The following is a 24,501-nucleotide window of genomic DNA, read 5'->3' on the forward strand; positions in this document are numbered from 1 at the left end:
TGAAATAAAATGCCATGAGTTGAACAATAATACACTATTAGTGAAAAACTGAATGCATAAAATATTTTTATGACAATGCCTGTAAAGACTTTATATATGCCCTTTAATCCTTCAATATTTTAAAGAACTTTTGGTATAGATATGCTCATAAAGAAAGATAAAAGTGTTCAATGAAGATATTGCTTCTAGAGGAATGAGAGACAATTTTCTAGGTATTTTTGGTGGCCACAATATATTTAGCATTGAATTGCCTTTTTCTAGTGCAAGTACGTAGAAGATCATTTCCACTTGGAGGTCATAGCAACAGGGTAGTAATGGCAACAGCTACTATTTATTGTCTACTCTGTGCTAGGTACTTTGCATACATACATTATAATCCACACATAACTATGCAATATTGGAATTATTGTCCTCTTAGTGAACTGTAAAACTGTCCACAGCAAGCACATACTAATAGGGAGTATCTTTTCTTGTGTGTGTGTGTGTGTGTGTATGTGTGTGTGTGTGTGTGTGTGTGTGTGTGTGTGTGTGTGTGGTATTGGGGATGGAACCCTGCTACCTCCGGGCTACACTCCCAGACCTATTTTATATTTTTATTTGGAAACAGGGTCTCTTTAGCCAGCGAGGGTCTTCGAACCTGCGCGATCTCCCTGTCTCCGCCTCCCAAGCGCGGGGATTACAAGCGTGCGCCACCACGCCTGGCAGAGGGTATCTTTGATATCAAAGACTCCACTTTCCCAAAAAGCCCTTCAAATAGTGGGCATTCAGAGATTCTTTCATTGAAAATATATTTCAGCAATGTATTTTTTCATTAAGGTTCAAATTGTTACCTGTTCGTCTACCTCCTGAAAACTGTCAGCATCCGTGCCGTTTGTTTCAAGCTTTCCGCAAGTGCCGCTAAGAGACGAGCAGCCATCGCTCACGCTGCCTTCCGGGGTCCCTGCTACACTGTCACTAGCTGGCCGTGAAGACACAAAGAGGCTGATGTTGTCAAAATCGTCGTCACAGAACCTGTTCTCTGCATCCACCTTCTGCACTTTTGCTGGATTGTAGGGTCTTAGGAAGGAGGAATACACGTATCCTTTTACAACTAGGAAGGAAACAGAAAGAAGAAACAGGGCCATTTGTCTACTGTTTCCAAACATGTGCGTTCAGAGCAGCATCCAGAGGCCCCTGGTAAAATCGCAACCTGAGAAGGGATGATAGTTCTGAGAAGAACCTACTTCCTGTGTCAACGAGCCACCTGCTTGTACTCCCCAGTGGATCCTTCTGTTCCATCACAGCCACCAACTCTCCTTCCAGAAGATTGATGTCATGTTCTTGGGTAGCATTGCACTTGCGCTTAGCCTGGTAAAGTTCCTCTGCGCTGTACGTGGATAGAAGTTTGGAGCGCTGGATGTCAGTTTGACGCGGCACTTCTGGCTGGGAAATGTAAGAGGTTTTGGTTTAGATGAATGTTGGATGCAATCCTCAGTAAGCTGGCAAATTTCTTTTGGAGACTTTTAAAATGTAGAAGTCATATGCTGGTTTGGATTTATTTCAAAGCAGAGGCTTAGATCAGGCTCTCATTATAAAGTACTCGGCTGAGTTATTCAGCAAAAAATTCTCTAATACGCACATGAGGGCAGTGTTGTAGAAAGGAAAGAAATGCGGTGGAGAATGAGATGGCAGAGGTTCTAATCCCTCTTGAATGTTGAGCAACATTTTAACTCTTCTATTTTGTAGACTATCCCTTGCATATTAAACACCTTATAAGATTGAATTCAGTAAATTGAACACATGAATGCCTTTTCCTGGAAAATATCAGTAAATTGAGCAGGAATCAAGAGTTATAGAACCCTTTCAAGCTCTGGTACTAAGTGACTTTGAGAAAATCACTTTATCTCTGGAGTCTGGGGTTCCTTATCTTAAAAATGATGGTATAATTTCTCTATACAATCTTGATCAACAAATATTTATTGAGTTTCTATACTATGTCAAGCACTGTTTTAGGCACTTTAGGAATATATCATGTATAAACAGAAACGAAAATCCATGATCTTATTGAGTTTATAGTACAGAGGATGGGAATAGAGAAGAAATTTTAAATATAAATAACTATCAGACATTAAAATGAAACTAGTGATATGGAAAATATATGATACGTTTTGGACAAAGCAGTGATCATTATGTCATGAATGCTGCTAATACCTACCAGAATTTGCATAGGCTTCTTCTTTTCAAAACTTAGTTTTCTCTCAATAAAAGTGGCACTGTTGTCCTTTACAAAATATAGATTTTGGACCTCTTCCAACACTTGACTCTGAATCTCAGAGATGCTTGAGACCAACAATTGCACCTATGGTATAAATGATATGACATTACTTTCAAACAACTAAACAATCATATTACTAAAATTAGTAGAGTTGTGATGAGCATTTGTAAGATAGCTTGACAGTGAAAAATTAGAGTAACTCTAAAATGTTTATAAGAAAATGGTCTAACCTGCTGTTTCTGGAAATACCATGAAAATAATAGAAATATTTTTTTTAAGTTTCAAGTCTAAATAAAAGAACAAAGCAGGAAAATGGCTAAATCCTAGAGGAAACCTCAGGAGTGAATGGTGGTACTTAAGTGGTGGGGTGGTAAGGAGGAAGGGTATAAACAAGACGCGCTGATTTAGAGCCTGTGCTAGTTTTAAAACACATCAGCAGATTCTTTGATATGCTTCCTATGAGGAGGTGGAGTCTAAGTTTCTGTTTCTCAAAACCAGGGATAGAACTAGGGCCCATCTTTGGCTAGGCAAGTACTCCATCCACCACAGCCACACCTGCAGCCCTAGGTGTGCCTTTACAATGGCCTTAATAAACTGAATTCCAAAATGAATAGAATCATAGAAACAATGATGTCTGTTGTTTTTTTTTTTTTTTTTTTTAGGTTAGACTTAAAAAGTATGATGCTATTCCTGATAGTTTGGAATCCTTTACTTACTCTGGAATCCTTTAGTCACCATGGAAGAAGCCCAGCTGCACTATGGCAATCATGTAAAAAGGCCATATTGAAAGATCTAAGTGTGTGTTGGGGGGAATTTTTTGATCCCCAGCTGCTTATGTCTTCCATCCTCATCCTATCACCAACCTCAGAGCTGGATTTGAGGAAGTCTTTGAAATGACTCTAGTCCCAGCTACTATCTGATCATAACCTTATGAGAAACACGGAAGATGGTCAATATGAGCCCAGTGAGCCCTTGAACTGTGAGAGACAATAACATGTCAGTGTTAAATGACCAGACTACCATGGTTGTGTAATTTAATTGAATCCCCAGATTTTTCCTCCATTTAAGTGAATTTGAATGACTGTGTCTTCCCTGCCCTGGTGAAAGATAGAGTTTTCTTCTTTGCAAACACAAGCCACAAATAAGAATAGGAGACCTATATTAAAAATAGAGCAGATAAGAGAATGGATATACACTAGCCTTGAAATTGCTCTCAGCACCGCCCACCCTAATAGATCATTAACCTACAGACAGAAGACTTGAAGAGTAGTTTATATCTGACCAGCCTGAAAGGAAAGACTGAAAGATGCTACTGTCAGGGGGGGTTCAAATGACTGTTGGATTACTCTACAATAAACATACCTCTAATATAAGAGAATATGAAAAAAAAATAAAAGCAACTGGACTTAATTTTGAGAAAACAAAAAGCCAGGCGTGGTGGTGCACACCTGTAATCCCAGCATTTGGGAGGCTGAAATAGGAGGATTGTGGTTCACAGACAGCCTTGGCTATTTAGTGAGGCTCTTTGCAACTCAGTGAGACCTAGTTTCAAAAATAGGTCTGGGAGTGTAGCCCGGAGGTAGAAGGGCTTCCAGGAACCCCAGTACCACCAAAAAAAAAAAAAAAAACCAAACAGAAAACAAAACAAAACAAAAAATAAATAAAAAATAGGTCTGGGGTGTAGCTTGGAGGTAGAATGCCCCTGATTTCCATCCCTCGTACCACAAAAAAGGGAAAAATAAGCCCGTGAATATTGAAATTATGAGAGTAAAAATAAGAAATAACAGATGAGATAGAAGATTAAAGTAGGAAAATTTCATAGGAAGTAGAGCAAAGTAATAGGGATATAGAAAGTTAGTGAGCAAAGATAATAAAATTAGAGGACAATGCAGGAGGTTGATAAAAGGAAAAAAGAAAAACGGAGTAAAGAAATACATAAAATATTGATAAGATACTTTAAAAAAGTTCCCAGAAGTGGAAGGCATAATTTTCTTGTTCAAAGAATCCCACCAAGTGTCCAACATACTGATGTTTCTCATCATTAAATTTCAGACTGATGGGGACCAGGAGAAAATCCTATGATTTCTAAGAATGTGACAAGAGAAGGATATACATGGAGTCAAGACTCAGAATGGACTTTAGAGTTCTCCTAGAAATAGTGGAAGCTAGAATACAAGAAAACAATGGAATGCTTTCAAGTTCAAAAGGAACAACTTCTACATTCAGGGAAACTATCAGTTAAGTGTGACAAAGACATTTTCTCAACTTATCAAAATAATTTTCTCAGCCGGGCTTGGTGATGCATGCCTGCAATCCCAGTAGTTGGGAGGCTGAGATAGAAAAATTGCAGGTTCAAGGACAGCCTCAACAAGTAATGAGATTCTCATCAACCTAGCAAAACCTTGTTTCAAATTAAAAAAAAAATTGGGCTGGGGGTATAGCTCAGAGGAATATTTACCCAAGGTTCAATCCCCCAGTTCCACTAATAATAAAAATAAAATAAAATAAAATAAAATCATTATCCTCCTCCTCCTCCTCCTCCTCATCATCATCCCAATCATTCTTTCTCAGGGAACTACTTAAAATATGCTCCTCCTCCCCAAAAAAGCATAAAACAAAAAATAAGTCAACATGGAATTAGAAAACAAGAATGTGAGATCTCACACAGATGCGAGGAAGGGTTCTCCAGAAAGAGGATAAGATGTCATCCCAGGGTAACTTAAAATTACCAGATAAAAAAGCCAACCATCTCAGATGGTCAGAAGCTCTCAAAGAGATTTCTGCAAGAAGACACAACTGACACCTCATTCATACATACCTCATCATTTGAAAGAGGGGATTTAGTTAATTGACTGATAAAGTTAGACAAAGAAAAATTAAACATCTGGTTAAAGAAAAGCACATTAGTAACTTCAGAGAAAACTAAACCTATATATGAAAGAAAAAGTAATGAGAGTGTGGCTCAGCTCTAACCCCATTCACAACGTGTGCTAGACATCTGTGTGTTCCTTCAACACTATTCTCTGTCCTTTTCTACCCTGTTCAATGCTCCAAGAGTCTGCTTAGAATAAACTGCAGTGATGGCTTCCAGATGGATTCGATCAATGAGAAATACCCATAGGAAATGAGAATGATGGAGGAAACTGAGATAAGGTTATTTATTTCCTAAGTTTTCTTTGTGTAGTATTGACTGAATGGCAGAGCCTTTATCAGATTCCCCTCTCCGCACCTCTCTTACTCTATCCATTCCTATAGCCACCCCTCCTCATTCCTTTAAACTAAACTAGGTAGTGTATGGCTCTTCTCTTTTACTACATTGGGGCAGGGCACTGTGTGGAAAGGCTTTTCTGTGCCATACTCACATTTTTTTATGTAATCTTTTTTCCCCCTGCAAATGCTTAATTTAATTTTTTTCTTGCTGGTATCATGACTAAAACACCAATCAAACAGTTTAAAAACTGAGACAAATTTATGTTATAACTAATGGAGAAGGATATAAAGTTTATGTGAATATAATATAGTAGCATAGAGAGAAGAGATGACTAAACTCCCATTTTTCATCATGAAATGTATTATGCCTAAAATTGAAAAAGAACAAAATAGAAATATGAGAGTCTTGTTTTAAATATGAAGGTAAATACCAAGAAAATTACCTAAAAGAATTGAAAAATAATTATCTGTGAAGAGAAAAAAAATGGAGTCAAAGGAAGTGAAGGACATCTGTTTTTCTTGGCCAAATTTAACTACTTTAAATTTTAAATTATGTGTGTGTTCTGATAAAAACAAAAATTTTAAATAGGGTTTTGTATTCTTAAAAACATTAAAAATGGGATTATCATAGATCTAGTAGCCTCACTCCTGCATATATGTTCAAAATAACTAAAAACAGGATCTGTGTTTGTGTGTGTTACTGGGGATGGAACTCAGGGTCATTCTACCTCTGACCCACACCCCCCCCCAGCCCTATTTTTTATTCTTTATTTTTTGAAACAGGGTCTCACTGAGTTGTATAGGGCCTCACTAAGTAGTAGCTGAGGCTGTCTGAGACCTGCAATCCTCCTGTCTCAGCCTCCCAAATGCTGGGATTACAAGAATGCACCACCAGCATGATCTTGAAGAGAGATTCGTTCCTCTGATCATGTAACATTACTTACAACAGGCAAGACACAGAAATTATTAACAGATGAATGAATAAACAATATGTGGTTTATACATACTACAGAATGCTATATACACCTAGAAGAAAGGAAATTTAGTCACATGCTACAACATAGATGAATCTTGAGGTCATTATGCTAAGTAAAATATGCCAGTCACAAGGAGAAAAACCCTGTAATTCCACTTCTATGTGTTATTTTAAATAGTCAAGTACACTGAAACAGAAAGTAGAACAATGGTTGCCAAGAACTAGGAGGAGGGGGCTTCTTTAATGGGGCTCTTTAAATTGATATACTTTCAGTTTTGCAAGGTGAAATATTTTCGTATTCTGTTGCACAGAAATGTAAATACACTTAACTGTGCACTTAAAATGATTAAAATGGAAAAATTTGTTGTATTTTTAATCACAAATAAAATAAAATATGACATACCATTATTCTCCTTTTGTTTATATAAGAAATTGGAGATGCAGAAGGTTAAATTAATTTGCCCAAGGTAATATGGTGATGAGTATTAGAACAAGCTCCTCTAGTGCTAGAGTCTGTTCTCTAATCACTAGCCAATTCTGCCTTTCAGAAATATCAGAATAGTTATGTGAGATGTTACTACTGGGGAAATGTGTGAAAGATATCGGGATTTTGTATTACTTCTTTCAACTTCATGTGAATCTAAACCAGGTGTCCTGTCTGTCATCAGCAGATGAATGGGTAAATAAAATGTGGTATGAACACACAATGGAATTTTATCCAGCCATAAAGAAGAACAGAAAGAAGTAATTTGCAGGAAAATAAATGGAACGAGAGGATACTGTGCTAAATAAGGCTAGCCATTCACAAAAAGTGAAGTCTTAAATTCTCTATCACATGCGGATGCTACAGAGAAAACAAACAAACAAACAACAACAACAACAACAAAAAACCCAAAAGGGGCCAATAGGAGAGTAGAAAGGAACTGGGGGAGGGAAGTGGGGAGGGAAAAAGGAGACTTGAAGGAAATGGTTCTAACGATGCTGTGTCTGTATATGAAAGTATGATTACCAATCTCACTCACATGGACTGGGGGGGTGAAGTGGGATCTGGAGGGAACCACTGTGTGCATTGATGTTTGTATCACTTTGAACCTCACTCTGGTGTAAAATTACGATGCGCCAGTAAAAACATAAAAAGTATATGTGTTATACTCTAAAACAAAATGTTTAAGTATACTGTATGTGAATCTAGAGGTTTAAAAGGTTTATAATACATATATAGAGTACATTAAATGACAGAATTAAACAGAATTTGAGAGTAGACTCTAAAGTGCTTTTTTAATTTAGAGTACATTAGTAATTTCTCAAAAACAAAGAATCTCTTTGCTTCTGTTCTATTGTGAATTGAAACATGAAAGATTTTTAGATGACTCAAGATAAAAACTGAAGATACCTTTAAAAATTATCTGATTCAAAGTGAGCATTAAGGAGCAGAAGATCACCTGATGGGTTGTACTTAAATCATACACACACACACACACACACACACACACACACACACACACGGGCCACACCCACAGGCATGCTCTGAACAGGTGCTTTTGCATGGGAGTTGGACTCGAAGGCTCTGTGCTTACCGGCAGGACTGTGGCATGAGCCTGCTGTGCTGCGAGCATCAGGTCCCTGAGGAGGGTAATGAAGCTGCACAGGCAGTTCAGCAGAATCTTCCGAGCAGCCTGGTTGAACACCTGGAGCTCTTCCACAAGCTGCGCATTGAGGGCTTCATACTCCTTTTTGGCCAAGTCTGACTCATCTCCTGCAGACCTCTGCAGGTAGCTATTGTAATCCAGTAGTTTGTCATAGCGTTTCTGGATGAGCTTCTGAGGCCCTGGGAATAAGGACAGCAGGGCTGACAGGGGGTTCAGGACGAGTCTCTGCAAGTGAGCTGCCTGTCAAAAGAAAAAAATCCTGTTACAGAGACTAGGACAGCCCATACCATGTCCAGGGCTGCTCTCAGTGGGCCTACCCCCTCTCTGCAGGAGCACAAACAGGAAGTATTCAGTAAAAGAGGATCCGACCAATTTGCGTCTACCAAAGCCTATTCAAGGACTTAGAACAGAAACTCTAATATTGAACCCAAGGAGAAATAGAAAAGCTAAAGCCTGTTCACCCAAAATAGAATTCCACCTTTCTTTCTGCAACTGTTGATTTTCTCATTGGAATCTCCTCCTTCAGTCTTTCTCTGTCTCTTTTCTAATCCCAGAGCCATGATGAGATATTCTACCACTTGGGGAGTGAAGAATAATCTCCAGCCTTTAACTACTGAGACTAAATGATTCACCATGTCACTGCCACCATTGGATGACAGCAAAAGATACAAAGTCAGTCTTAGAGGGCACTGTATCCTATTTCTCCCATATTAGTCTCAATTTTTTGACTACTCTGAAGACTTTATTTTTGGTAGTAAAATTGTATCTTCTATAGAGGTAGTTATCACTACATATGGGTATTTAATTCCTGTGACAGAAATGACCACAGAGTTATAACTTCCTCATTTAAATATATTAAAGCTGGAGCTGGCCCAATATTTTCAATGGTTACCATTTTAGGTCTGAATCATTAAAAACAAACTTTGTGTTAATGCCAAACCCCATATCAGCACCCAACCACCCTAGATTTATTTTCAATTTCTCTTTCTTTTCTCTCTATTCTGAAATGCACTAGTACTCCATGTTTGCTGATTGACCTATGTTGGGGTTTATTTTTATTTTTTTTTTTTTGGTGGTACTGGGGATGGAACCCAGGGGCCTTCTACCTCCGGGCTACACTCTCAGACCTATTTTACATTTTTATTTGGAAACAGGGTCTCTTAAGCCAGCTGAGGCTGGCTTCGAATCTGCGCGATCCTCCTGTCTCAGCCTCCCAAGTGTGGGGATTACAAGTGTGTGCCACCACACTTGGCTTATGTTGGGATTTAGATATGAAATGTTCCCCAAAGTGTCATGAGTTGAAGGCGTGGTCTACAATGCAAGTTTCAGATGTCGAGCTCAGGAGAAGTGATGGGTAATGAAGGCTGTGATCCATTTATAGCCAAAAGGACTAAGGGCAAATGGTGGAAACTACAGGGAGATGGGGCATAGTTGGAGAAAGAAGGTCACTGAGGGCATGGTCTTGGGGACTGTATCTTGTCCCAGGCACCTCTCCTCTCTTCTCTCTCCTTCCTCCTCCTCCCTCCTCCTCCTCCTCTTCCTCCTCCTTCTTATTTCTCTCTCTCTCTCTCTCTCTCTCTCTCTCTCTCTCTCTCTCTCTCTCTCGCTTTCTCTTGCTCTCTTGCTCTCTCTCCCTCTCTTTCTCAGCAGTTTTCCTGCACCACACTATCCTTCGGCATGATGTTTGGTCTCACCTCAGGCTCAAAGCAATGGAGGCAACCGGCCATCACCTGATGAAACTGTGAGCCAAAATCTGCCTTTGCTCCTCCAAATTGTTTGTGTCAGGCATTTTTTGTCACAGCACTGAAGAGCTGACAAACACACCTGACATTATTCTCTATCATATATGCTTGGGTTACATGATTATGTCATAGAAATTTGGAAGTAGGTATTTCTTTTGTAGCACATATCTCAGGGCATCAGCACCTGAGCAACAGCCTGTATTAATTAACTTAAATGGCTTCTAGGAACATTGTCTGAACTCATGGGGAATCTAGAAGAGAGGGAAAACAATCTATTGTTGGCACTTGCAGTAGCCAACACAGATAAGTCTTGATACCTAGTTTATGAAATAATCAATATAGAAAAAAAAGAGGATTCAAAATGGCAACTGAGGGACACAGCACTTCTTAGTAGCTGAAACAAATAAAGTTCAACTACTTAGAAAACAGTGTCTTAATCAACAAAATAAATACATCCCAGGAACCAAAACAGATCCAGGTACCTCGGCGGAAACCCTAAACTCGAAGAAGAAGAAGAAGAAGAAGAAGAAGGAGAAGGAGAAGGAGAAGGAGAAGGAGAAGGAGAAGGAGAAGGAGAAGGAGAAGGAGAAGGAGAAGGAGAAGGAGAAGGAGAAGGAGAAGAAGAAGAAGAAGAAGAAGAAGAAGAAGAAGAAGAAGAAGAAGAAGAACAACAACAACAACAACAAAGATCGGACACCAGACCTGCTGCAGATACAATTGGGATGCCCGCTGGCGGGCTGCCTACGTGGGCTGCCTGCCCAAACTTCACTCCTGAGCCCTGACTGAAATCACCGCGGCAAGATAATCCTAGACTGAAAACGGACATAGGGCCTCATCTTAAGCAGCGAGCCGCACTCACGTCAGAATTCTGTGTGCTCACCAGCGACTGGATCACAACAGCACAGGGACTCCCACGGATGCCTGGACCAAGGAAGACAGGTACCTGAGTGCATCCAGGGAAAGTACGGGTACTAGCGTGCGCCCCAGGCCCAGCACTGGCCCGGGGCATCTGTCCCATGCATCAGAACCCAGCACTATCCTTGCGCACCCTGTCTGCGCCCCGGACCCCTGCTAGTAGTCAGTGCTACCCCTAAAATCGGAGCTTACCTTGTGTTCCTAGCCCCCGCCCCCCACTGGAGCACAGATACCCACCTTGCTGGAGGCCTGCTTTCAGGCAGTGAAAGCTCTGTGCGCCTGTGAAATCTCCTTGGGCCCCCAGCTTCTACACCCCGCAGGAGGCAGAGATCATTGCTGGACACCACGCACCACCTGTGCCCACGGACCCTTGTGCACCTATCCCGCGTCCCTGGCCCACCGCTGGGAGTTCCCGCCCACCCGTTAGCCTGATACTCAGTTCTAGTCTAAAGCACAGCTCAATGTACCTTGGAAGAGCATAGCAGCAGGCACTAGGCAGCTGCACCCACTCACACCTGGGTCCAGTAATAGCAGCGCACCCAGCCTGTACTCTCAGAATAGGCAGAGCTCTGGGAGTAAGTGTGGGCATCCAGGAACCAACATCCCTTTGCCCAGGGTACATCTTGGGACCAAACCGGCTAGCAAAGTTGGAATTTCCAGAGACACAGTAAAATCCATCGAGACACATCTGCACAGGACCTCAGGGAGAGGTTCCAAGTCTACTTTGGACATCCTCCACTCCTGCTGTAGGGAAGCACAGGCCAGAGTCTAGGGTGGTGAGTGTAGAGGTGTTGATGACAGGTTGGAATTACGCAGAACCTGGGAATTGTACAGACTCTAATAACAGTGAAACCAGACATCCTGACACATAAACCCAAAGCAGTTAAAGGAAAGAAAGGTGTCCAAACAACCAGAGTGACTTAAGAAGATAAAAGTAGAGTACAAAGAAAATTAAGAGACATTGGATTATATTCTGAAAGCTACCAAAGCAATCAGATACACAAATATTATATGGACCTGACCCCATATTTGTAAATAAGTAGGACTGGTTTTTTTTTTTTTACTTTTATTGTGGATTTTTTTTTTATTGGTGCACTGTATTCATACATCATAGTAGGATACATACTTTTGTAGACATACATGCACACTTTTCCCAGTCAGCCCCCACCCAATCCCCACCCCATTCTCTCCCTATCCCTCCCTCCCATGCTTGGTTTAGTAGTTGACATCTAGTATTATGGCAATTTATCTAAAATTAAAAATGATAATCTCACATAACAGTTTCATTTGTCTGATACCAAGCTTTTGATGACTTAAAGATAACATTTCAATATTTCTTTTTGCTTTCTTTCTTACCAGAGAATATTTTTTTCTATTTTTTTTAGGTAAAACTATCATATATTTATATATTTATTTTTCAGAAAAAAAATCTATCCTAATATGGAATATGGACTCTAGATACCCAAAACGATCTTGAAAAAGAACAAAGCTAGAAGATATATATTTTCTGATTTCAAACCATATAAAGCTACAATAATTGAAACAGTGTAGTACTATTCTAAAGGCAGATATATAAACCATTGGAGTTAAATAAAAGCCTAGAGCTAAATTCTTCCCTATATTGTCAAGTTATTTTTGACAAGGTTTCCACGAACATTTGGTGGTGGAAATATTAATCTTTTAACTAAATATTGTTAAAAAATAATAATTACATAGAAAAGAATAAAATTGGACCCTTACCTAATCCCACATACAAATATTAACTTAAAATAGATAATAGACCTAAATATAAATCTTAAGACTATAAACTTTTAGGAGAAAATCTGGGTCATAAAACCTCACAACATTGAAATTGGCAGTGATTTCTTGGTTATGATTTCAATGGCACAGGCAACAGAAGAGTATACAAACTCCCTAAAAAAAAAAAAAAATATTGTATATCCAAAGACAATGTAAACAGAGTTAACAGTTACTAATAGAATGGGATAAAATATTTCCAATTGCTATATCTGAAGTTATATTAATATTCCAACTAGAAATCCTAAAAATTAACAACAATAAAGGCAAACAATACCCTTTAGAGATAGGTAAAAGACTAACAATGAATCTCCATAGATAACCAATCTTAGTTGTCTGTTGGATGGAAAATCTTGTTTCTCTAGTTCTGATGTGTGTTACCTATTTCTTCTTTGTAGTTAATCTCTTTGAGTATTTTCTCTAGTGCTGGTTTTGAAGACAAATTCCTTCAGCTTCTGTTTGTCATGGAAGCTTCTTATTTCTCCATCTAATTTGATAGAAAGTTTTGCTGGGTAGGAAATTTTTGGCTGGAAGTTGTTTTCTTTCAGAATTGGGAATATGTTACTCCAAGCCCTTCTGGCTCTCATGACTTGGTTTGGGAAGTCTGGAGTGATTCTAATTGGTTTGCCTCTGAATGTCACTTGGCCCTTTGTTTTTGTTGCCTTTAAGATTCTCTGCTTGGCTTCCACATTGGTCATTCTGACAATTATGTGGCGTGGGGATCCTCTTCTCCAATCCTGTCTAAAGGGAGTTCTATAAGTTTCCTGAACCTGTGTATCAACCTCTTGCTCTATGTCTGGAAAATTTTCTGCTACTACTTCCTTGAAGAGATTGTTGATCCCTTTGGTTTCACTTTCTTTTCCCTCCTCTATTCCAATTATTCTTAGGTTAGCTCTCTTAAAATGGGCCCATATTTCTTCAATATCAGATTCCTGCTGTCGGATATTTTTTTCTAGATTAGAAACTATGCGTTCATATTTTGAATGATCATCTTCTAAGAGCGAGATTCTGTTCTCCATGTGGTCTCATCGGTTGTTTGTGCTTTGAATTGAGGCCTTTACTTCATTAATTGCATCCTTTATCTCTTTTTGGCTCTCTCTGAGTTCTTTTCGAAGCACCTCTATTATTTCTGCAGTTATTTTCCTGATTTGATCTTCTAGAAATCTCTGATTTTCTGTTTTATCGGGTTCTGATGTTGTGGGGTTGTGGGCATTTATTGCTCCAATATTATTCCTCTTTCCCATGATTTCGGAAGTTTGTGCCTTCTCTGGGTTCTTCCCTTGGGTCACTATGACTTCACTTAAGGTGTTCTGGATCTCAAATCAGTAGTATCTCAGACCCCACTACTCCTTTACTGGGTTTTATCACAGAGTCTCAGACCCAGAGAGTCGATAGAGGCTGCTTTAGACTGTGGGGGTGCCAGGTTGCACGTTCTCCTATGGTGTGATATCTCTGCCACCGCCCCTCCCCCACTGGGTCAAGTCCCAGGGAGTACAGTACTGGGATTTCTTCTCTGTGGCCCACAATTTGACTTACTGTTCTTGAGTATGCAGATGTAACTGTACTGGCCTCGCTGAATTCGCTGCTGCTGCCGCCAATGGCAATATGGCGCCGCTGCTATGCCCTCGGCTGTGGGGCTGGCGTTTTTCTTCTTGGTTTTGATTTCCACTCTGAATCCCTGCAGCGTGTGCTGAGCTCGGCCACTGGGAGCTTTAGATGCTCTGTGCGGAGAAATCCCGCCTGGCTGTTCCGCAGTGACTCACCTCGGCTTGCTGTAGCCATCCCGTAAATTCGCCAGTGCCGCCGGCAGTATGGAGCTGCTGCCGCATCTGCCGCGTCCTCGGGCGTGAGGCCGGTGTATCTCCTCTGTGGCTCTGAGCTCTGTTCTCAGTCCACTTTCTCTCTGGAGCCTGGTGATTTTTTGTTTCACTGGTGATGGTATTTTCTGGCTATGAAAGGCGCTGATTTTGTGGTAATGGAGATTGGTTGTTAGCGGGGCTCTTAAGCCCCGCTTTTCTCGGTCACCATCTCCCCAGAAGTTGGATGTTTTGTTTTGTTTTGCTTTTACAGTGCTTTTGTTTTGGTATGGTTATTGCTGTTTTATATATTTTTTCTTAACCCATCCTTCTTTTACTTTAACTTGTTGAGTATATATATATATATATATATATATATATATATATTGATAGTTTGCTTATTTTCTGATTTCACACAGCTACTAGTTCCTTTTATTTTATTCTTGTCCTTTTTTCCTCTTTCCTCCTATTTCCTTCCTTTTTTCGTTCTCCTCCTTTGATTGGTTTTTCCTTTCATTCTTGGATTACATAATATTCTTGGTACCTTGTGTAGATTTTTTTCTATGTTTTTCTGCTCCTTCCATCACCCCTCTTACAAACTTCCCCACACAAAACTATATACACTTCTCCCGCAATACTTTTCCCCATAATATACCTCCTTGTTTAATACTCAAAGTATTTCATATCTCCATACTTACTCTACTAACGACAAGAGTCCTACTAGTTAACTCTCTCATTCTCAGCAAGATATTACCTTATCATACTTAAAGTCTTTCTCAACCTAAACATATCTTCTACCTAATCTGATTCCTTTACCCATCACCCCAGCTCCTCCCACATCACCCAGCCTCGACACTGGAAAAGCTCTGCTAACTTGCTGATACCCCTAAACTCCTAATATTAAGATTGGACTAAGAATAATACTCACAAATGATGGGTAGAAATAAGAAAAACAGGACAGAGAGTGTTATAAATATGAGAACCAGGAATTATGAAGAGACAGGAGAAATCATGAATACTGACCCACTAGAAATGCGAGAAGGGGAGTTCAGAATGTTGATGTACAATATGATGAAAGGATTTAAAACAAGTCTAGAGGAGGTGAAAGGTGAGTTAGAAACACTAAAAAAAAATCAGAAAGAGATCTGGAATGAAATGAAAGAGGCAATAAGTGAAATGAAGACAGCAATAGAAAGAAATTCTGGAAGATTAGATGAAATGGAAAACAGAATATCAATATTAGAAGACAGCACATCCCAAACTGAAAACACAGTCAGCGATATACAGAAATCTTTACAGCAACAAAACCTAAACATCCAGCAAATATGGGATAATATGAAGTGTCCTAAATTACGGATAATAGGCATTGAAGAAGGGATAGAGGTACAGACCAAGGGCATTTGTAATATCTTCAAGGAAATAGTCTCAGAGAATTTTCCAAATATGGAAAGAAACTTGGACCTGCATGTCCAGGAGACAAACAGAACTCCACTGAGACAGGACCAAAGAAAGACCACTCCATGCCACATAATAACCAAAATGACCAACATAGAGGCCAAGGAAGGAATCTTAAAAGCAGTAAGAACAAAAGGACGGGTGACATATAGAGGCAAAACAATAAGAATCATCCCAGACTATACAACCCAGGTCATGAATGCTAGGAGAGACTGGTACCATGTGATTTAGACCCTGGAAGAAAATAACTTCAAACCAAAGCTCATTTATCCAGCAAAACTACTATTCAAGTTCTATGGTGAAACCAAAGTCTTTCAGGATACACAGAATCTAAAAAAATTTATGAATTCAAAGCCAACAATAGAGAAAATTCTTAAAGAAATAAATCATAAGGAAGAAAAAAAGAAGCAGACTTCAGAATCAGAGAAGAGAGGAAGTTAATAAGTGGGCCATTTAAGTAAAGAAGAAAGATCAACACCCAAGAGTAGACAGAACACAAAATGGCAGAAAACAAAAATCATATTTCAATAATATCTCTTAATGTCAAAGGACTTAACTCACCAATAAGAAGACATAGACTGGTCATGTGGATTAGAAAACATAATCCAAATATATGCTGTCTGAAATAAACCCACCTTACAGCCAAAGACATCCACAGACTGAAAGTGAAAGGATGGGAAAAGATATAACATGCCAACTGTGACCAAAAAAGAGCAGGGGTAGCAACCCTGATATCCAACAAAACAGACTTTAAACTAAAACACATCAAAAGAGACAAATCAGGGCACTTCCTTTTATTAAAAGGAACAATACACCAAGAAGATAAAATGATAGTAAATATTTATGCTCCAAATGTGGGTGCAACCACATTTGTAAAAAAAAAAACCCTTCTGGACATAAGATCCCAATTAGATCCAAATGCAATAATTCTGGGAGACTTTAATACGCCTCTCACACCACTGGATCGATCTTCAAGGCAAAAGATGAGTAAAGACGCTTTAGAACTAAAGGAAACCATAAACCAAATGGACCTTATAGACATTTTCAGATCATTTCAACCAAGAACAACAGAATACATTTTCTTCTCAGCAGCCCATGGAACCTTCTCCAAAACAGACCACATCCTTGGACACAAAGAAAAGACCAGCAAATTCAAAAAATGTAATATAATTCCTTGCATCTTTTCAGACCACAATGGAATAAAAGTAGAAACCAACAACAGGAAACTCGAAAGAAGGTATTCAAATTTATTGAGAATGAAAGATGCACTATTGAATGATGAGTGGGTAAGAGCAGAAATTAGGGAAGAAATAAAGAAATTTATGGAAACAAATGAAAACAGAGATACAACCTACCAAAATCTATGGGACACCATGAAGGCAGTACTAAGAGGAAAGTTTATTGCATTGAGTGCCCACATAAGAAGGACAGAGAAACACCAAGTAAAAAACCTAATGACACAACTCAAGGCCCTAGAAATTCTGCAACAGTCTATTCCCAAAGCCAGCAAAAGGCAAGAAACCATTAAAATTAGAGCAGAAATAAATGAAATAGAGAACAAAAAAAATTCAAAGAATCAATAAAACAAAAAGTTGGTTATTTGAAAAGATTAATAGAATTGATAAACCCCTGGCCAACCACACCAAAAGAAAAAGAGAATCAATTCAAATTATCAAAATTAGAAATGAAAAAGGAGATATCACCACATATCACCACAGATAGTGAAGAAATTCAAAAGATTATCAGAAACTACTTTAAAAATTTATACTCTACTAGACTTGAAAACCTGGAAGAAATTGATAGATTTCTAAGCACAGTTAACCTTCCTATAAACAGCCAAGAGGATATAGCAAACCTAAACCAACCAATAACAACCAAAGATATAGAAACAGCAATAAAAACTCTTCCACCAAATAAAAGCCCAGGCCCAGATGGGTTTTCAGCTGAATTATACAAAATCTTCAGTGAACAACTAATACCAATACTTCAGAACTTGTTCCAGGAAATTGAAAGAGATGGAACTCTCCCAAATTCTTTCTATGACGCCAGTATCACATTAATCCTCAAACCAAATAAAGATATCTCAAGAAAGGAAAACTACAGACCAATATCCTTAATGAACATAGATGCAAAAATTCTAAACAAAATACTATCTTTACGCATTCAAAACTATATCAAGAGAATAATACACCATGACCAAGTCAGTTTCATCCCAGAAAAACAAGGCTGGCTCAACACACACAAATCATTACATGTTATTCACCACATAAATAGAACCAAGAACAAAAACCACATCATCATAGCAATAGATGCTGAAAAAGCATTCAACAAAATCCAACACCCATTTATGTTAAAAACACTGCAAAAAATTGGGATAGAAGGAAAGTACTTCAACATCTTTAAGGCAATATACTGCAAACCCAAAGCCAACATTATATTGAATGGGGAAAAACTGCAAGAATTTCCTCTAAAGTCAGGAACAAGACAAGGATGCCCACTATCACCACTCCTTTTCAATATAGTCCTTGAGACTCTTGCTGCAGCGATCAGACAAGAGAAGGAAATCAAAGGAATTCACATAGGAAGAGAGGAAGTAAAATTATCCTTATTCACAGATGACATGATCCTTATCTGGAAGAACTCAACTAAAACTTCTGGAGCTGATTGATAAATTTAGCAAAGTCGCAGGTTACAAAATCAACCTAAAGAAATCAATGGCTTTTCTTTATGCCAACACGAATCCACAATGAAAGAAACAAAGAAAACAATTCCATTCACTATAACCTCAAAACCGATAAAATACCTAGGAATAAACCTAACCCAAGATGTAAAAGACCTCTACAACAAAAACTATAAAACATTAAAGAAAGAAATTGAAGAAGACCTTGGAAGATGGAAAGATCCCCCGTGCTCATGGATAGGCAGAATAAATATCATCAAAATGGCCATTCTGCCAAAACTGATCTATAGGTTCAATGCAATTCCCATTAAAATACCAGCGACATTCTTCAGAGACCTAGAAAAATCAATCATGAACTTCATATGGAGAAAGAAAAGACCTAGAATAGCCAAAGCAATTCTCAACAATAAGAAACATGCAGGAGGCATTACAATCCCAGACTTCAAACTATACTATAGAGCAGTAGTAGTAAAAACAGCATGGTACTGGCACAATAAAAGATATACTGACCAGTGGATTAGAATAGAAGATACAGAAACAAACCCACACATCTTTAGTCAATTAATCTTTGACAAAGGGGCCAAACACATACACTGGAGAAAAGACAGCCTTTTCAACAAGTGGTGCTGGGAGAACTGGCTAACCATTTGTAAAAAGATGAATCTAAACCCATATATCTCACCAAACACAGGAATCAACTCAAGATGGATCAAAGACTTAGAAATTAGACCTGAGACTGTGAAGTTAGTAGAGGAGAACATAGGTTCAACACTACAGCATACTGGCACAGGCAGTAACTTTCTCAACAAAACCTCCAAAGCTCAGGAAATTAAAGCAAGAATAAACAAGTGGAATAACATCAAACTAAAAAGTTTCTTCTCATCAAAGGATACCATCAATAACTTAAAGAAGAAGCCTACAGAATGGGAAAGGATCTTTACCAGCCACCATTCTGATAGGGGGCTAATATCCAGAATATACAAAGAGCTTAAAAGTCTCTACACTAGCAAAACAAACAACCCAATCAAGAAATGGGCAAATGAACTGAATAGACACTTCACAAGAGAAGAGATACAAAGGGCTAATAGATACATGAAAATATGTTCTTTATCACTGGCCATCAGGGAGATGCAAATCAAAACTACACTGAGATTCCATCTAACCCCAGTCAGAGTGGCAAGCATAAAGAAATCAAACAACAACAAATGCTGGTAAGGATGTGGGGAAAGAGGAACTCTCTTATACTGTTGGTGGGAATGCAAACTAGTTCAACCACTATGGAGATCTGTGTGAAGATTCCTAAGAAAGGTGGGAATAGATCCACCATATGATTCAGCTATACCAGTCCTGGGTATCTTTCCAAAGGGGTTGAATTCAGAGAAATACAGTAACATATGCATACCTATGTTCATAGCAGCACAATTTGTAATAGCCAAAATATGGAACCAACCCAGATCACCATCAACAGATGAATGGATAGCAAAACTGTGGGAAATGCACACAATGGAATTCTATTCAGCCATAAAGAAGAACAAAATTATATCATTTGCAAGAAGATGGAAAGCCCTGGAGAACATTATGTTAAGTGAGATCAGCCAAGCACAGAAGGAGAAGGTACATATGTTTCCTCTAATATGCCCAAACTAGGAAACATAGAGAATACCAGTGGGACTCCAGATAATTGAGGGGAAATACCAGCAAAGTTTGAATGGAAAGATAGGAGAGGAGGAAGGCTGATCTTGATTAATGAGGGTCTACATCTGAACATATGTAAAATTATGAATTTAACATGGTTTTCCTGGACAACCATTGGTGGGAGGGGGGAAGGGAAAACAGGGGCGGGGGGAGAGGGCACCAAATATAGTTTAAATGTATACTATTTATGTTCAATAAAAAATTGTTAAAGAAAGAAGAAGAAAAATAAAAAAGAAAAAAAAAAAAGAAATAGAAAAGCCCGGGCGTGGTGGCGCACGTTTGTAATCCCCGTGCTTGGGAGACAGAAACAGGAGGATCGCTTATATTCAAAGCCTGCCGTGTGCGCTGGCTTAGGAGACCCTGTTTCCAAATAAAAATGTAAAAATAGGTCTGGGAGTGTGGCCCAGAGATAGAAGGGCTTCCAGGAACTCTAGTACCACCAAAAAAAAAAAAAAAAAAAGAAGAAGAAAAATAAAAAGAAAAAGAAGAGAAAGAGAAAGGAAACAGACCCCTCCCTTTACTCTTGGATCATTTCTATTAAACATTAAAACTTGTTCTTTAAATAAATATTCCTTTAACTCAAAAAAATAAAATAATCAATATATACCTGCACACTATCTAATGAGTCCCTTACTAAGCAAAGAATCTATTTACTCTGTCTGGAATAAATTACTATGCAATTTTTAAATATATAAAGGCAAATCATTTTCTTATTTTACAATGAGTGATGCTTATCTACACATTTTGTCTAGAATAAAATATTAAAATAAAGTCTATAGGTTTTTCATAAATGTTACTTTATATAAAGATTTATGAAAATTATTTTAATCTAGAATAATTAATCATCTTACAGATTTATGGAAGGAAGGCAGGATGCCTTCTTTCTTCTTTCTATTAGGTTTTGGATCAGGCTTGCTAAGGAAGAAGCTATGTACCATGTGCTCAGATGGTGCTCAATAAATATTTATTGACTTAATGAATTTGAATTAACTTAAAGAGTAAACTTACAGGATTTCCTAATGTGCTCTCTGTAATTAAACCTAGAAAGTACATAGAGAATTAGACATGCTTTTTCCATGAAACCTATGATGTAAAAACTTCTATCATCTATCTATCCATCTCCCCATCCATGATCAACCTCTCACCTTACTTCACGTATAAGTCTGATTTTCCTTTTCACAATGCCAGAAAAGCATAATGCTTTCATGTGGTTTTCTAGTGGGATGGAGGCTGTGGCACTTCCTAGGGTTTTGAAATATTTGAAGCTATTTATTGATTATTACAATGACCTGCAGTGAGGGGTATTAATGAGATTTTGACCTGGTGTGTTAAAAATGCTAAGGATCTACCAAATAAAGGGGCACTCTGAAGACTCATCTGGCCCAAAGTACTAATAATGCCAACAAAAAATAACAGTTTCAAGATGATAGTTTATTATTTCTTCTATGTAACACTTAAGATGCTACTATAAAATAACAATACATACATATATATATATATATATATATATATATATATATATATATCGCTAAATTAAAATTAGTATTATGAAACCGGGTCCCGGGCAGGGGTAGCGTGGGGCATGCCAGCCGGGGCCCGGGTCGCGGGACTCTGGGCCCCGGGCCGGACCACGTGTAGCACACCAGACCCCTGGACAAACCGGGCCCAGTACCCTGGGTCCGGGGCAGGGGTCGCACAGGGCATTCCAGCTGGGGCCCGAGTCGCAGGACTCTGGGTCCTGGGCCGGAACACGCGTAGCACGCCAGACCCCTGGAGAAACCGGGCCCAGTATGACCTGAGTCCTGGGCTTGGGTCGGGCGGGGCATGCCGGACCCCGGAACAGCCGGGGCCTGGGTTGCAGGACTCTGGGCCCCAGGCGGAGTAGTGCGGAGCACGCTGGACCCCTGGGGAAACCGGGCTGGGTCACAATGCTACTGAGTGCCTGATCCCACTACCTCCTCAAACCACACATACCGTATTCTCTTATTGAGGAAACGAAAAAGGAAAAGAAAAAGAAAAAAGGAAAATATCGGAGAGGGGTTAAGAAGGTTGTGGCGGATGCCAGGATACTGGACAACATTCAGAGTGGAAAAAGAGCTTGGGAAAGATTTGAAATGGTGGAGGCAGTGGCAATGGCAGTGGCCAGTACTCAGGGGAGGCAGAGATCTGATGCATTACACCTAGAACCTTTGAAGTAATAACCCCAGAGGCAGAATGCTACCACCATGCACCCTAGAGAATGTGGGACAAGTGGCTGGGCAAAGAGGGTGCTCAGATTGGAGCCTGCCAAGGGGTGAGGCTGGTGACGGACACAGCAAAGCTGGGATTGGAGCCTGTCGTGAGGCAAGGCCGGTGCTGGAGCCTCCAAGGCCGGGATCGGAGCCTGCCAAGGGGTTAGGCTGGTGCTGGGGCCAGTGAGGCCGGGATCGGAGCCTGCCATGAGGCAAGGCCGGTGCTGGGGCCTTCGAGACCAGGAACAGAGCCTGCTGAGGGGTTAGGCCGGTGCTGGGGCCAGCAAGGCCAGGATCAGAGCCTGCCATGAGGCAAGGCCGGTGATGGAGCTTCAAGGCAGTGACCAGAGCCTACCGAGGGGTTAGGCCAGTGCCAGGGCCAATGGCTGACATCGGAGCCTGCCATGAGGCAAGGCCACTACTGGGGCCTCTGAGGCCGAGACTGGAGCCTGCTGAGGAGTTAGGCTGATGCTGGGGCCAGTGAAGCCGGGATCGGAGCTCACCATAAGGCAAGGCCGGTGCTTGGGCCTCCAAGGCCTGGATTGGAGCCTGCCGAGGGGTTAGGCAGTTGCTGGGGCTAGCGAGGCCGGCATCAGAGTCTGCCATGAGGCAAGGCTGGTTCTGGGGCCTCCAAGGCCAGGATAAGAGCCTGCCGAGGGGTTAGGCCAGTGCCGGGGCCAATGGCCGGCCTCAGAACTTGCCGTGAGGCAAGGCTGCAACTGAGGCCTCTGAGGCTGGGATTGGAGCCTGCCAAGGGGTTAAGCCGATGCTGGGGCCAGCGGCCAGCATCGGAGCCTGCTGTGAAGCAAGGCCAGTGCTGAGGCCTCTTAGGCTGGGATAAGAGCCTGCCGAGGGGTTAGGCCAGTGCCGGGGCCAATGGCCGGCCTCAGAACTTGCCGTGAGGCAAGGCTGCAACTGAGGCCTCTGAGGCTGGGATTGGAGCCTGCCAAGGGGTTAAGCCGATGCTGGGGCCAGCGGCCAGCATCGGAGCCTGCTGTGAAGCAAGGCCAGTGCTGAGGCCTCTTAGGCTGGGATAAGAGCCTGCCGAGGGGTTAGGCCAGTGCCGGGGCCAATGGACGGCATTGGAGCTTTCCGTGAGGCAAGGCTACTACTCAGGCCTCCGAGGCCAGGATCAGATCCTGCCAAGGGGTTAGACCTGTGCTGGGGCCAGCGAGGCTGGCATCAGAGCCTGCCGTGAGGCAAGGCCAGTGCTGGGGCCTCCAAGGCCGGGATTGGAGCCTGCCAAGGGGTTAGGCCAGTGCCGGGGCCAGCAGCCAGCATTGGAGCCTTCCGTGAGGCAAGGCTGCTACTGAGGCCTCCGAGGCCAGGATTGGAGCCTGCCAAGGCGTTGGGCCTGTGCTGGGGCCAGCGAGGCCGGCATCGGAGCCTGCCTCAAGACAAGGCCAGTGCTGGGGCGTCCGAGGCCAGGATCGGAGCCTGCCGAGGGGTTAGGCCGGTGCTGGGGCCAGCGAGGCTGGGATCGGAGCCTGCCATGAGCCTAGGCCGGTGCTGGGGCCTCCGAGGCCAGGAGCGGAGCCTGCTGAGGGGTTAGGCCAGTGCCGGGGCCAATGGCCGGCATCGGAGCCTGCTGTTAGGCAAGGCCGCTACTGGGGCCCCCGAGGCTGGAATTGGAGCCAGCTGAGGGGTTAGGCTGGTGTCAGGGCCAGCGAGACCAGAATTGGGGCCTCCTATGAAGCAAGGCCGCTGCTTGAGCCAGCGAGGTCTGGATCAGCCCACCGGGTAGCCAGGCCACTACTGGGGTCATCAAGAGTGGGATTGGTACTTGCAACGTGGCATGCACAGAGAAATATCGCAGAAAATAAAAATCAGATGCTTCCCCTAAGCAGCAAAAACTAGGAGGAAAGGGGCAACAGGAAGAGGTCGAGCTATAGAAAGGGCCCTATAGTGAAGCAACTAAGGTGACCAATCAGAGGGTATGGAATAAGGGAGGATGGAGCCTCTTTAAAACGCAGGAGGTACATAAACAAATGTATCAAAGTTAATCACCAAACAAGCATGGGATCAAGGGAGGGGGAGGGAGTGGGATGGGGGCTGGATGAGGGCTAATTGGATGATGTGTGCTTGTATATCCTCTCATGTC

General features: G+C 41.1%; 1 protein-coding gene across 1 annotated transcript in view; it reads right to left on the reverse strand.

The window, feature by feature from the left end:
• ARHGEF38 (Rho guanine nucleotide exchange factor 38) overlaps positions 1–24,501 on the reverse strand; it is a gene marked incomplete at both ends in the record, with an annotated part of 165,444 nt that overhangs the window by 10,400 nt on the left and 130,543 nt on the right. The window contains 4 exons of the mRNA XM_080697901.1: positions 831–1,090; positions 1,224–1,422; positions 2,195–2,338; positions 8,018–8,329. Coding sequence (XP_080554027.1) covers positions 831–1,090; positions 1,224–1,422; positions 2,195–2,338; positions 8,018–8,329 — 915 coding nt within the window. The remainder of the gene's footprint in view (positions 1–830; positions 1,091–1,223; positions 1,423–2,194; positions 2,339–8,017; positions 8,330–24,501) is intronic.

This window comes from Muscardinus avellanarius, assembly GCF_963383645.1.
Source record: "Muscardinus avellanarius genome assembly, chromosome: 6".
Lineage (NCBI taxonomy): Eukaryota > Metazoa > Chordata > Mammalia > Rodentia > Gliridae > Muscardinus > Muscardinus avellanarius.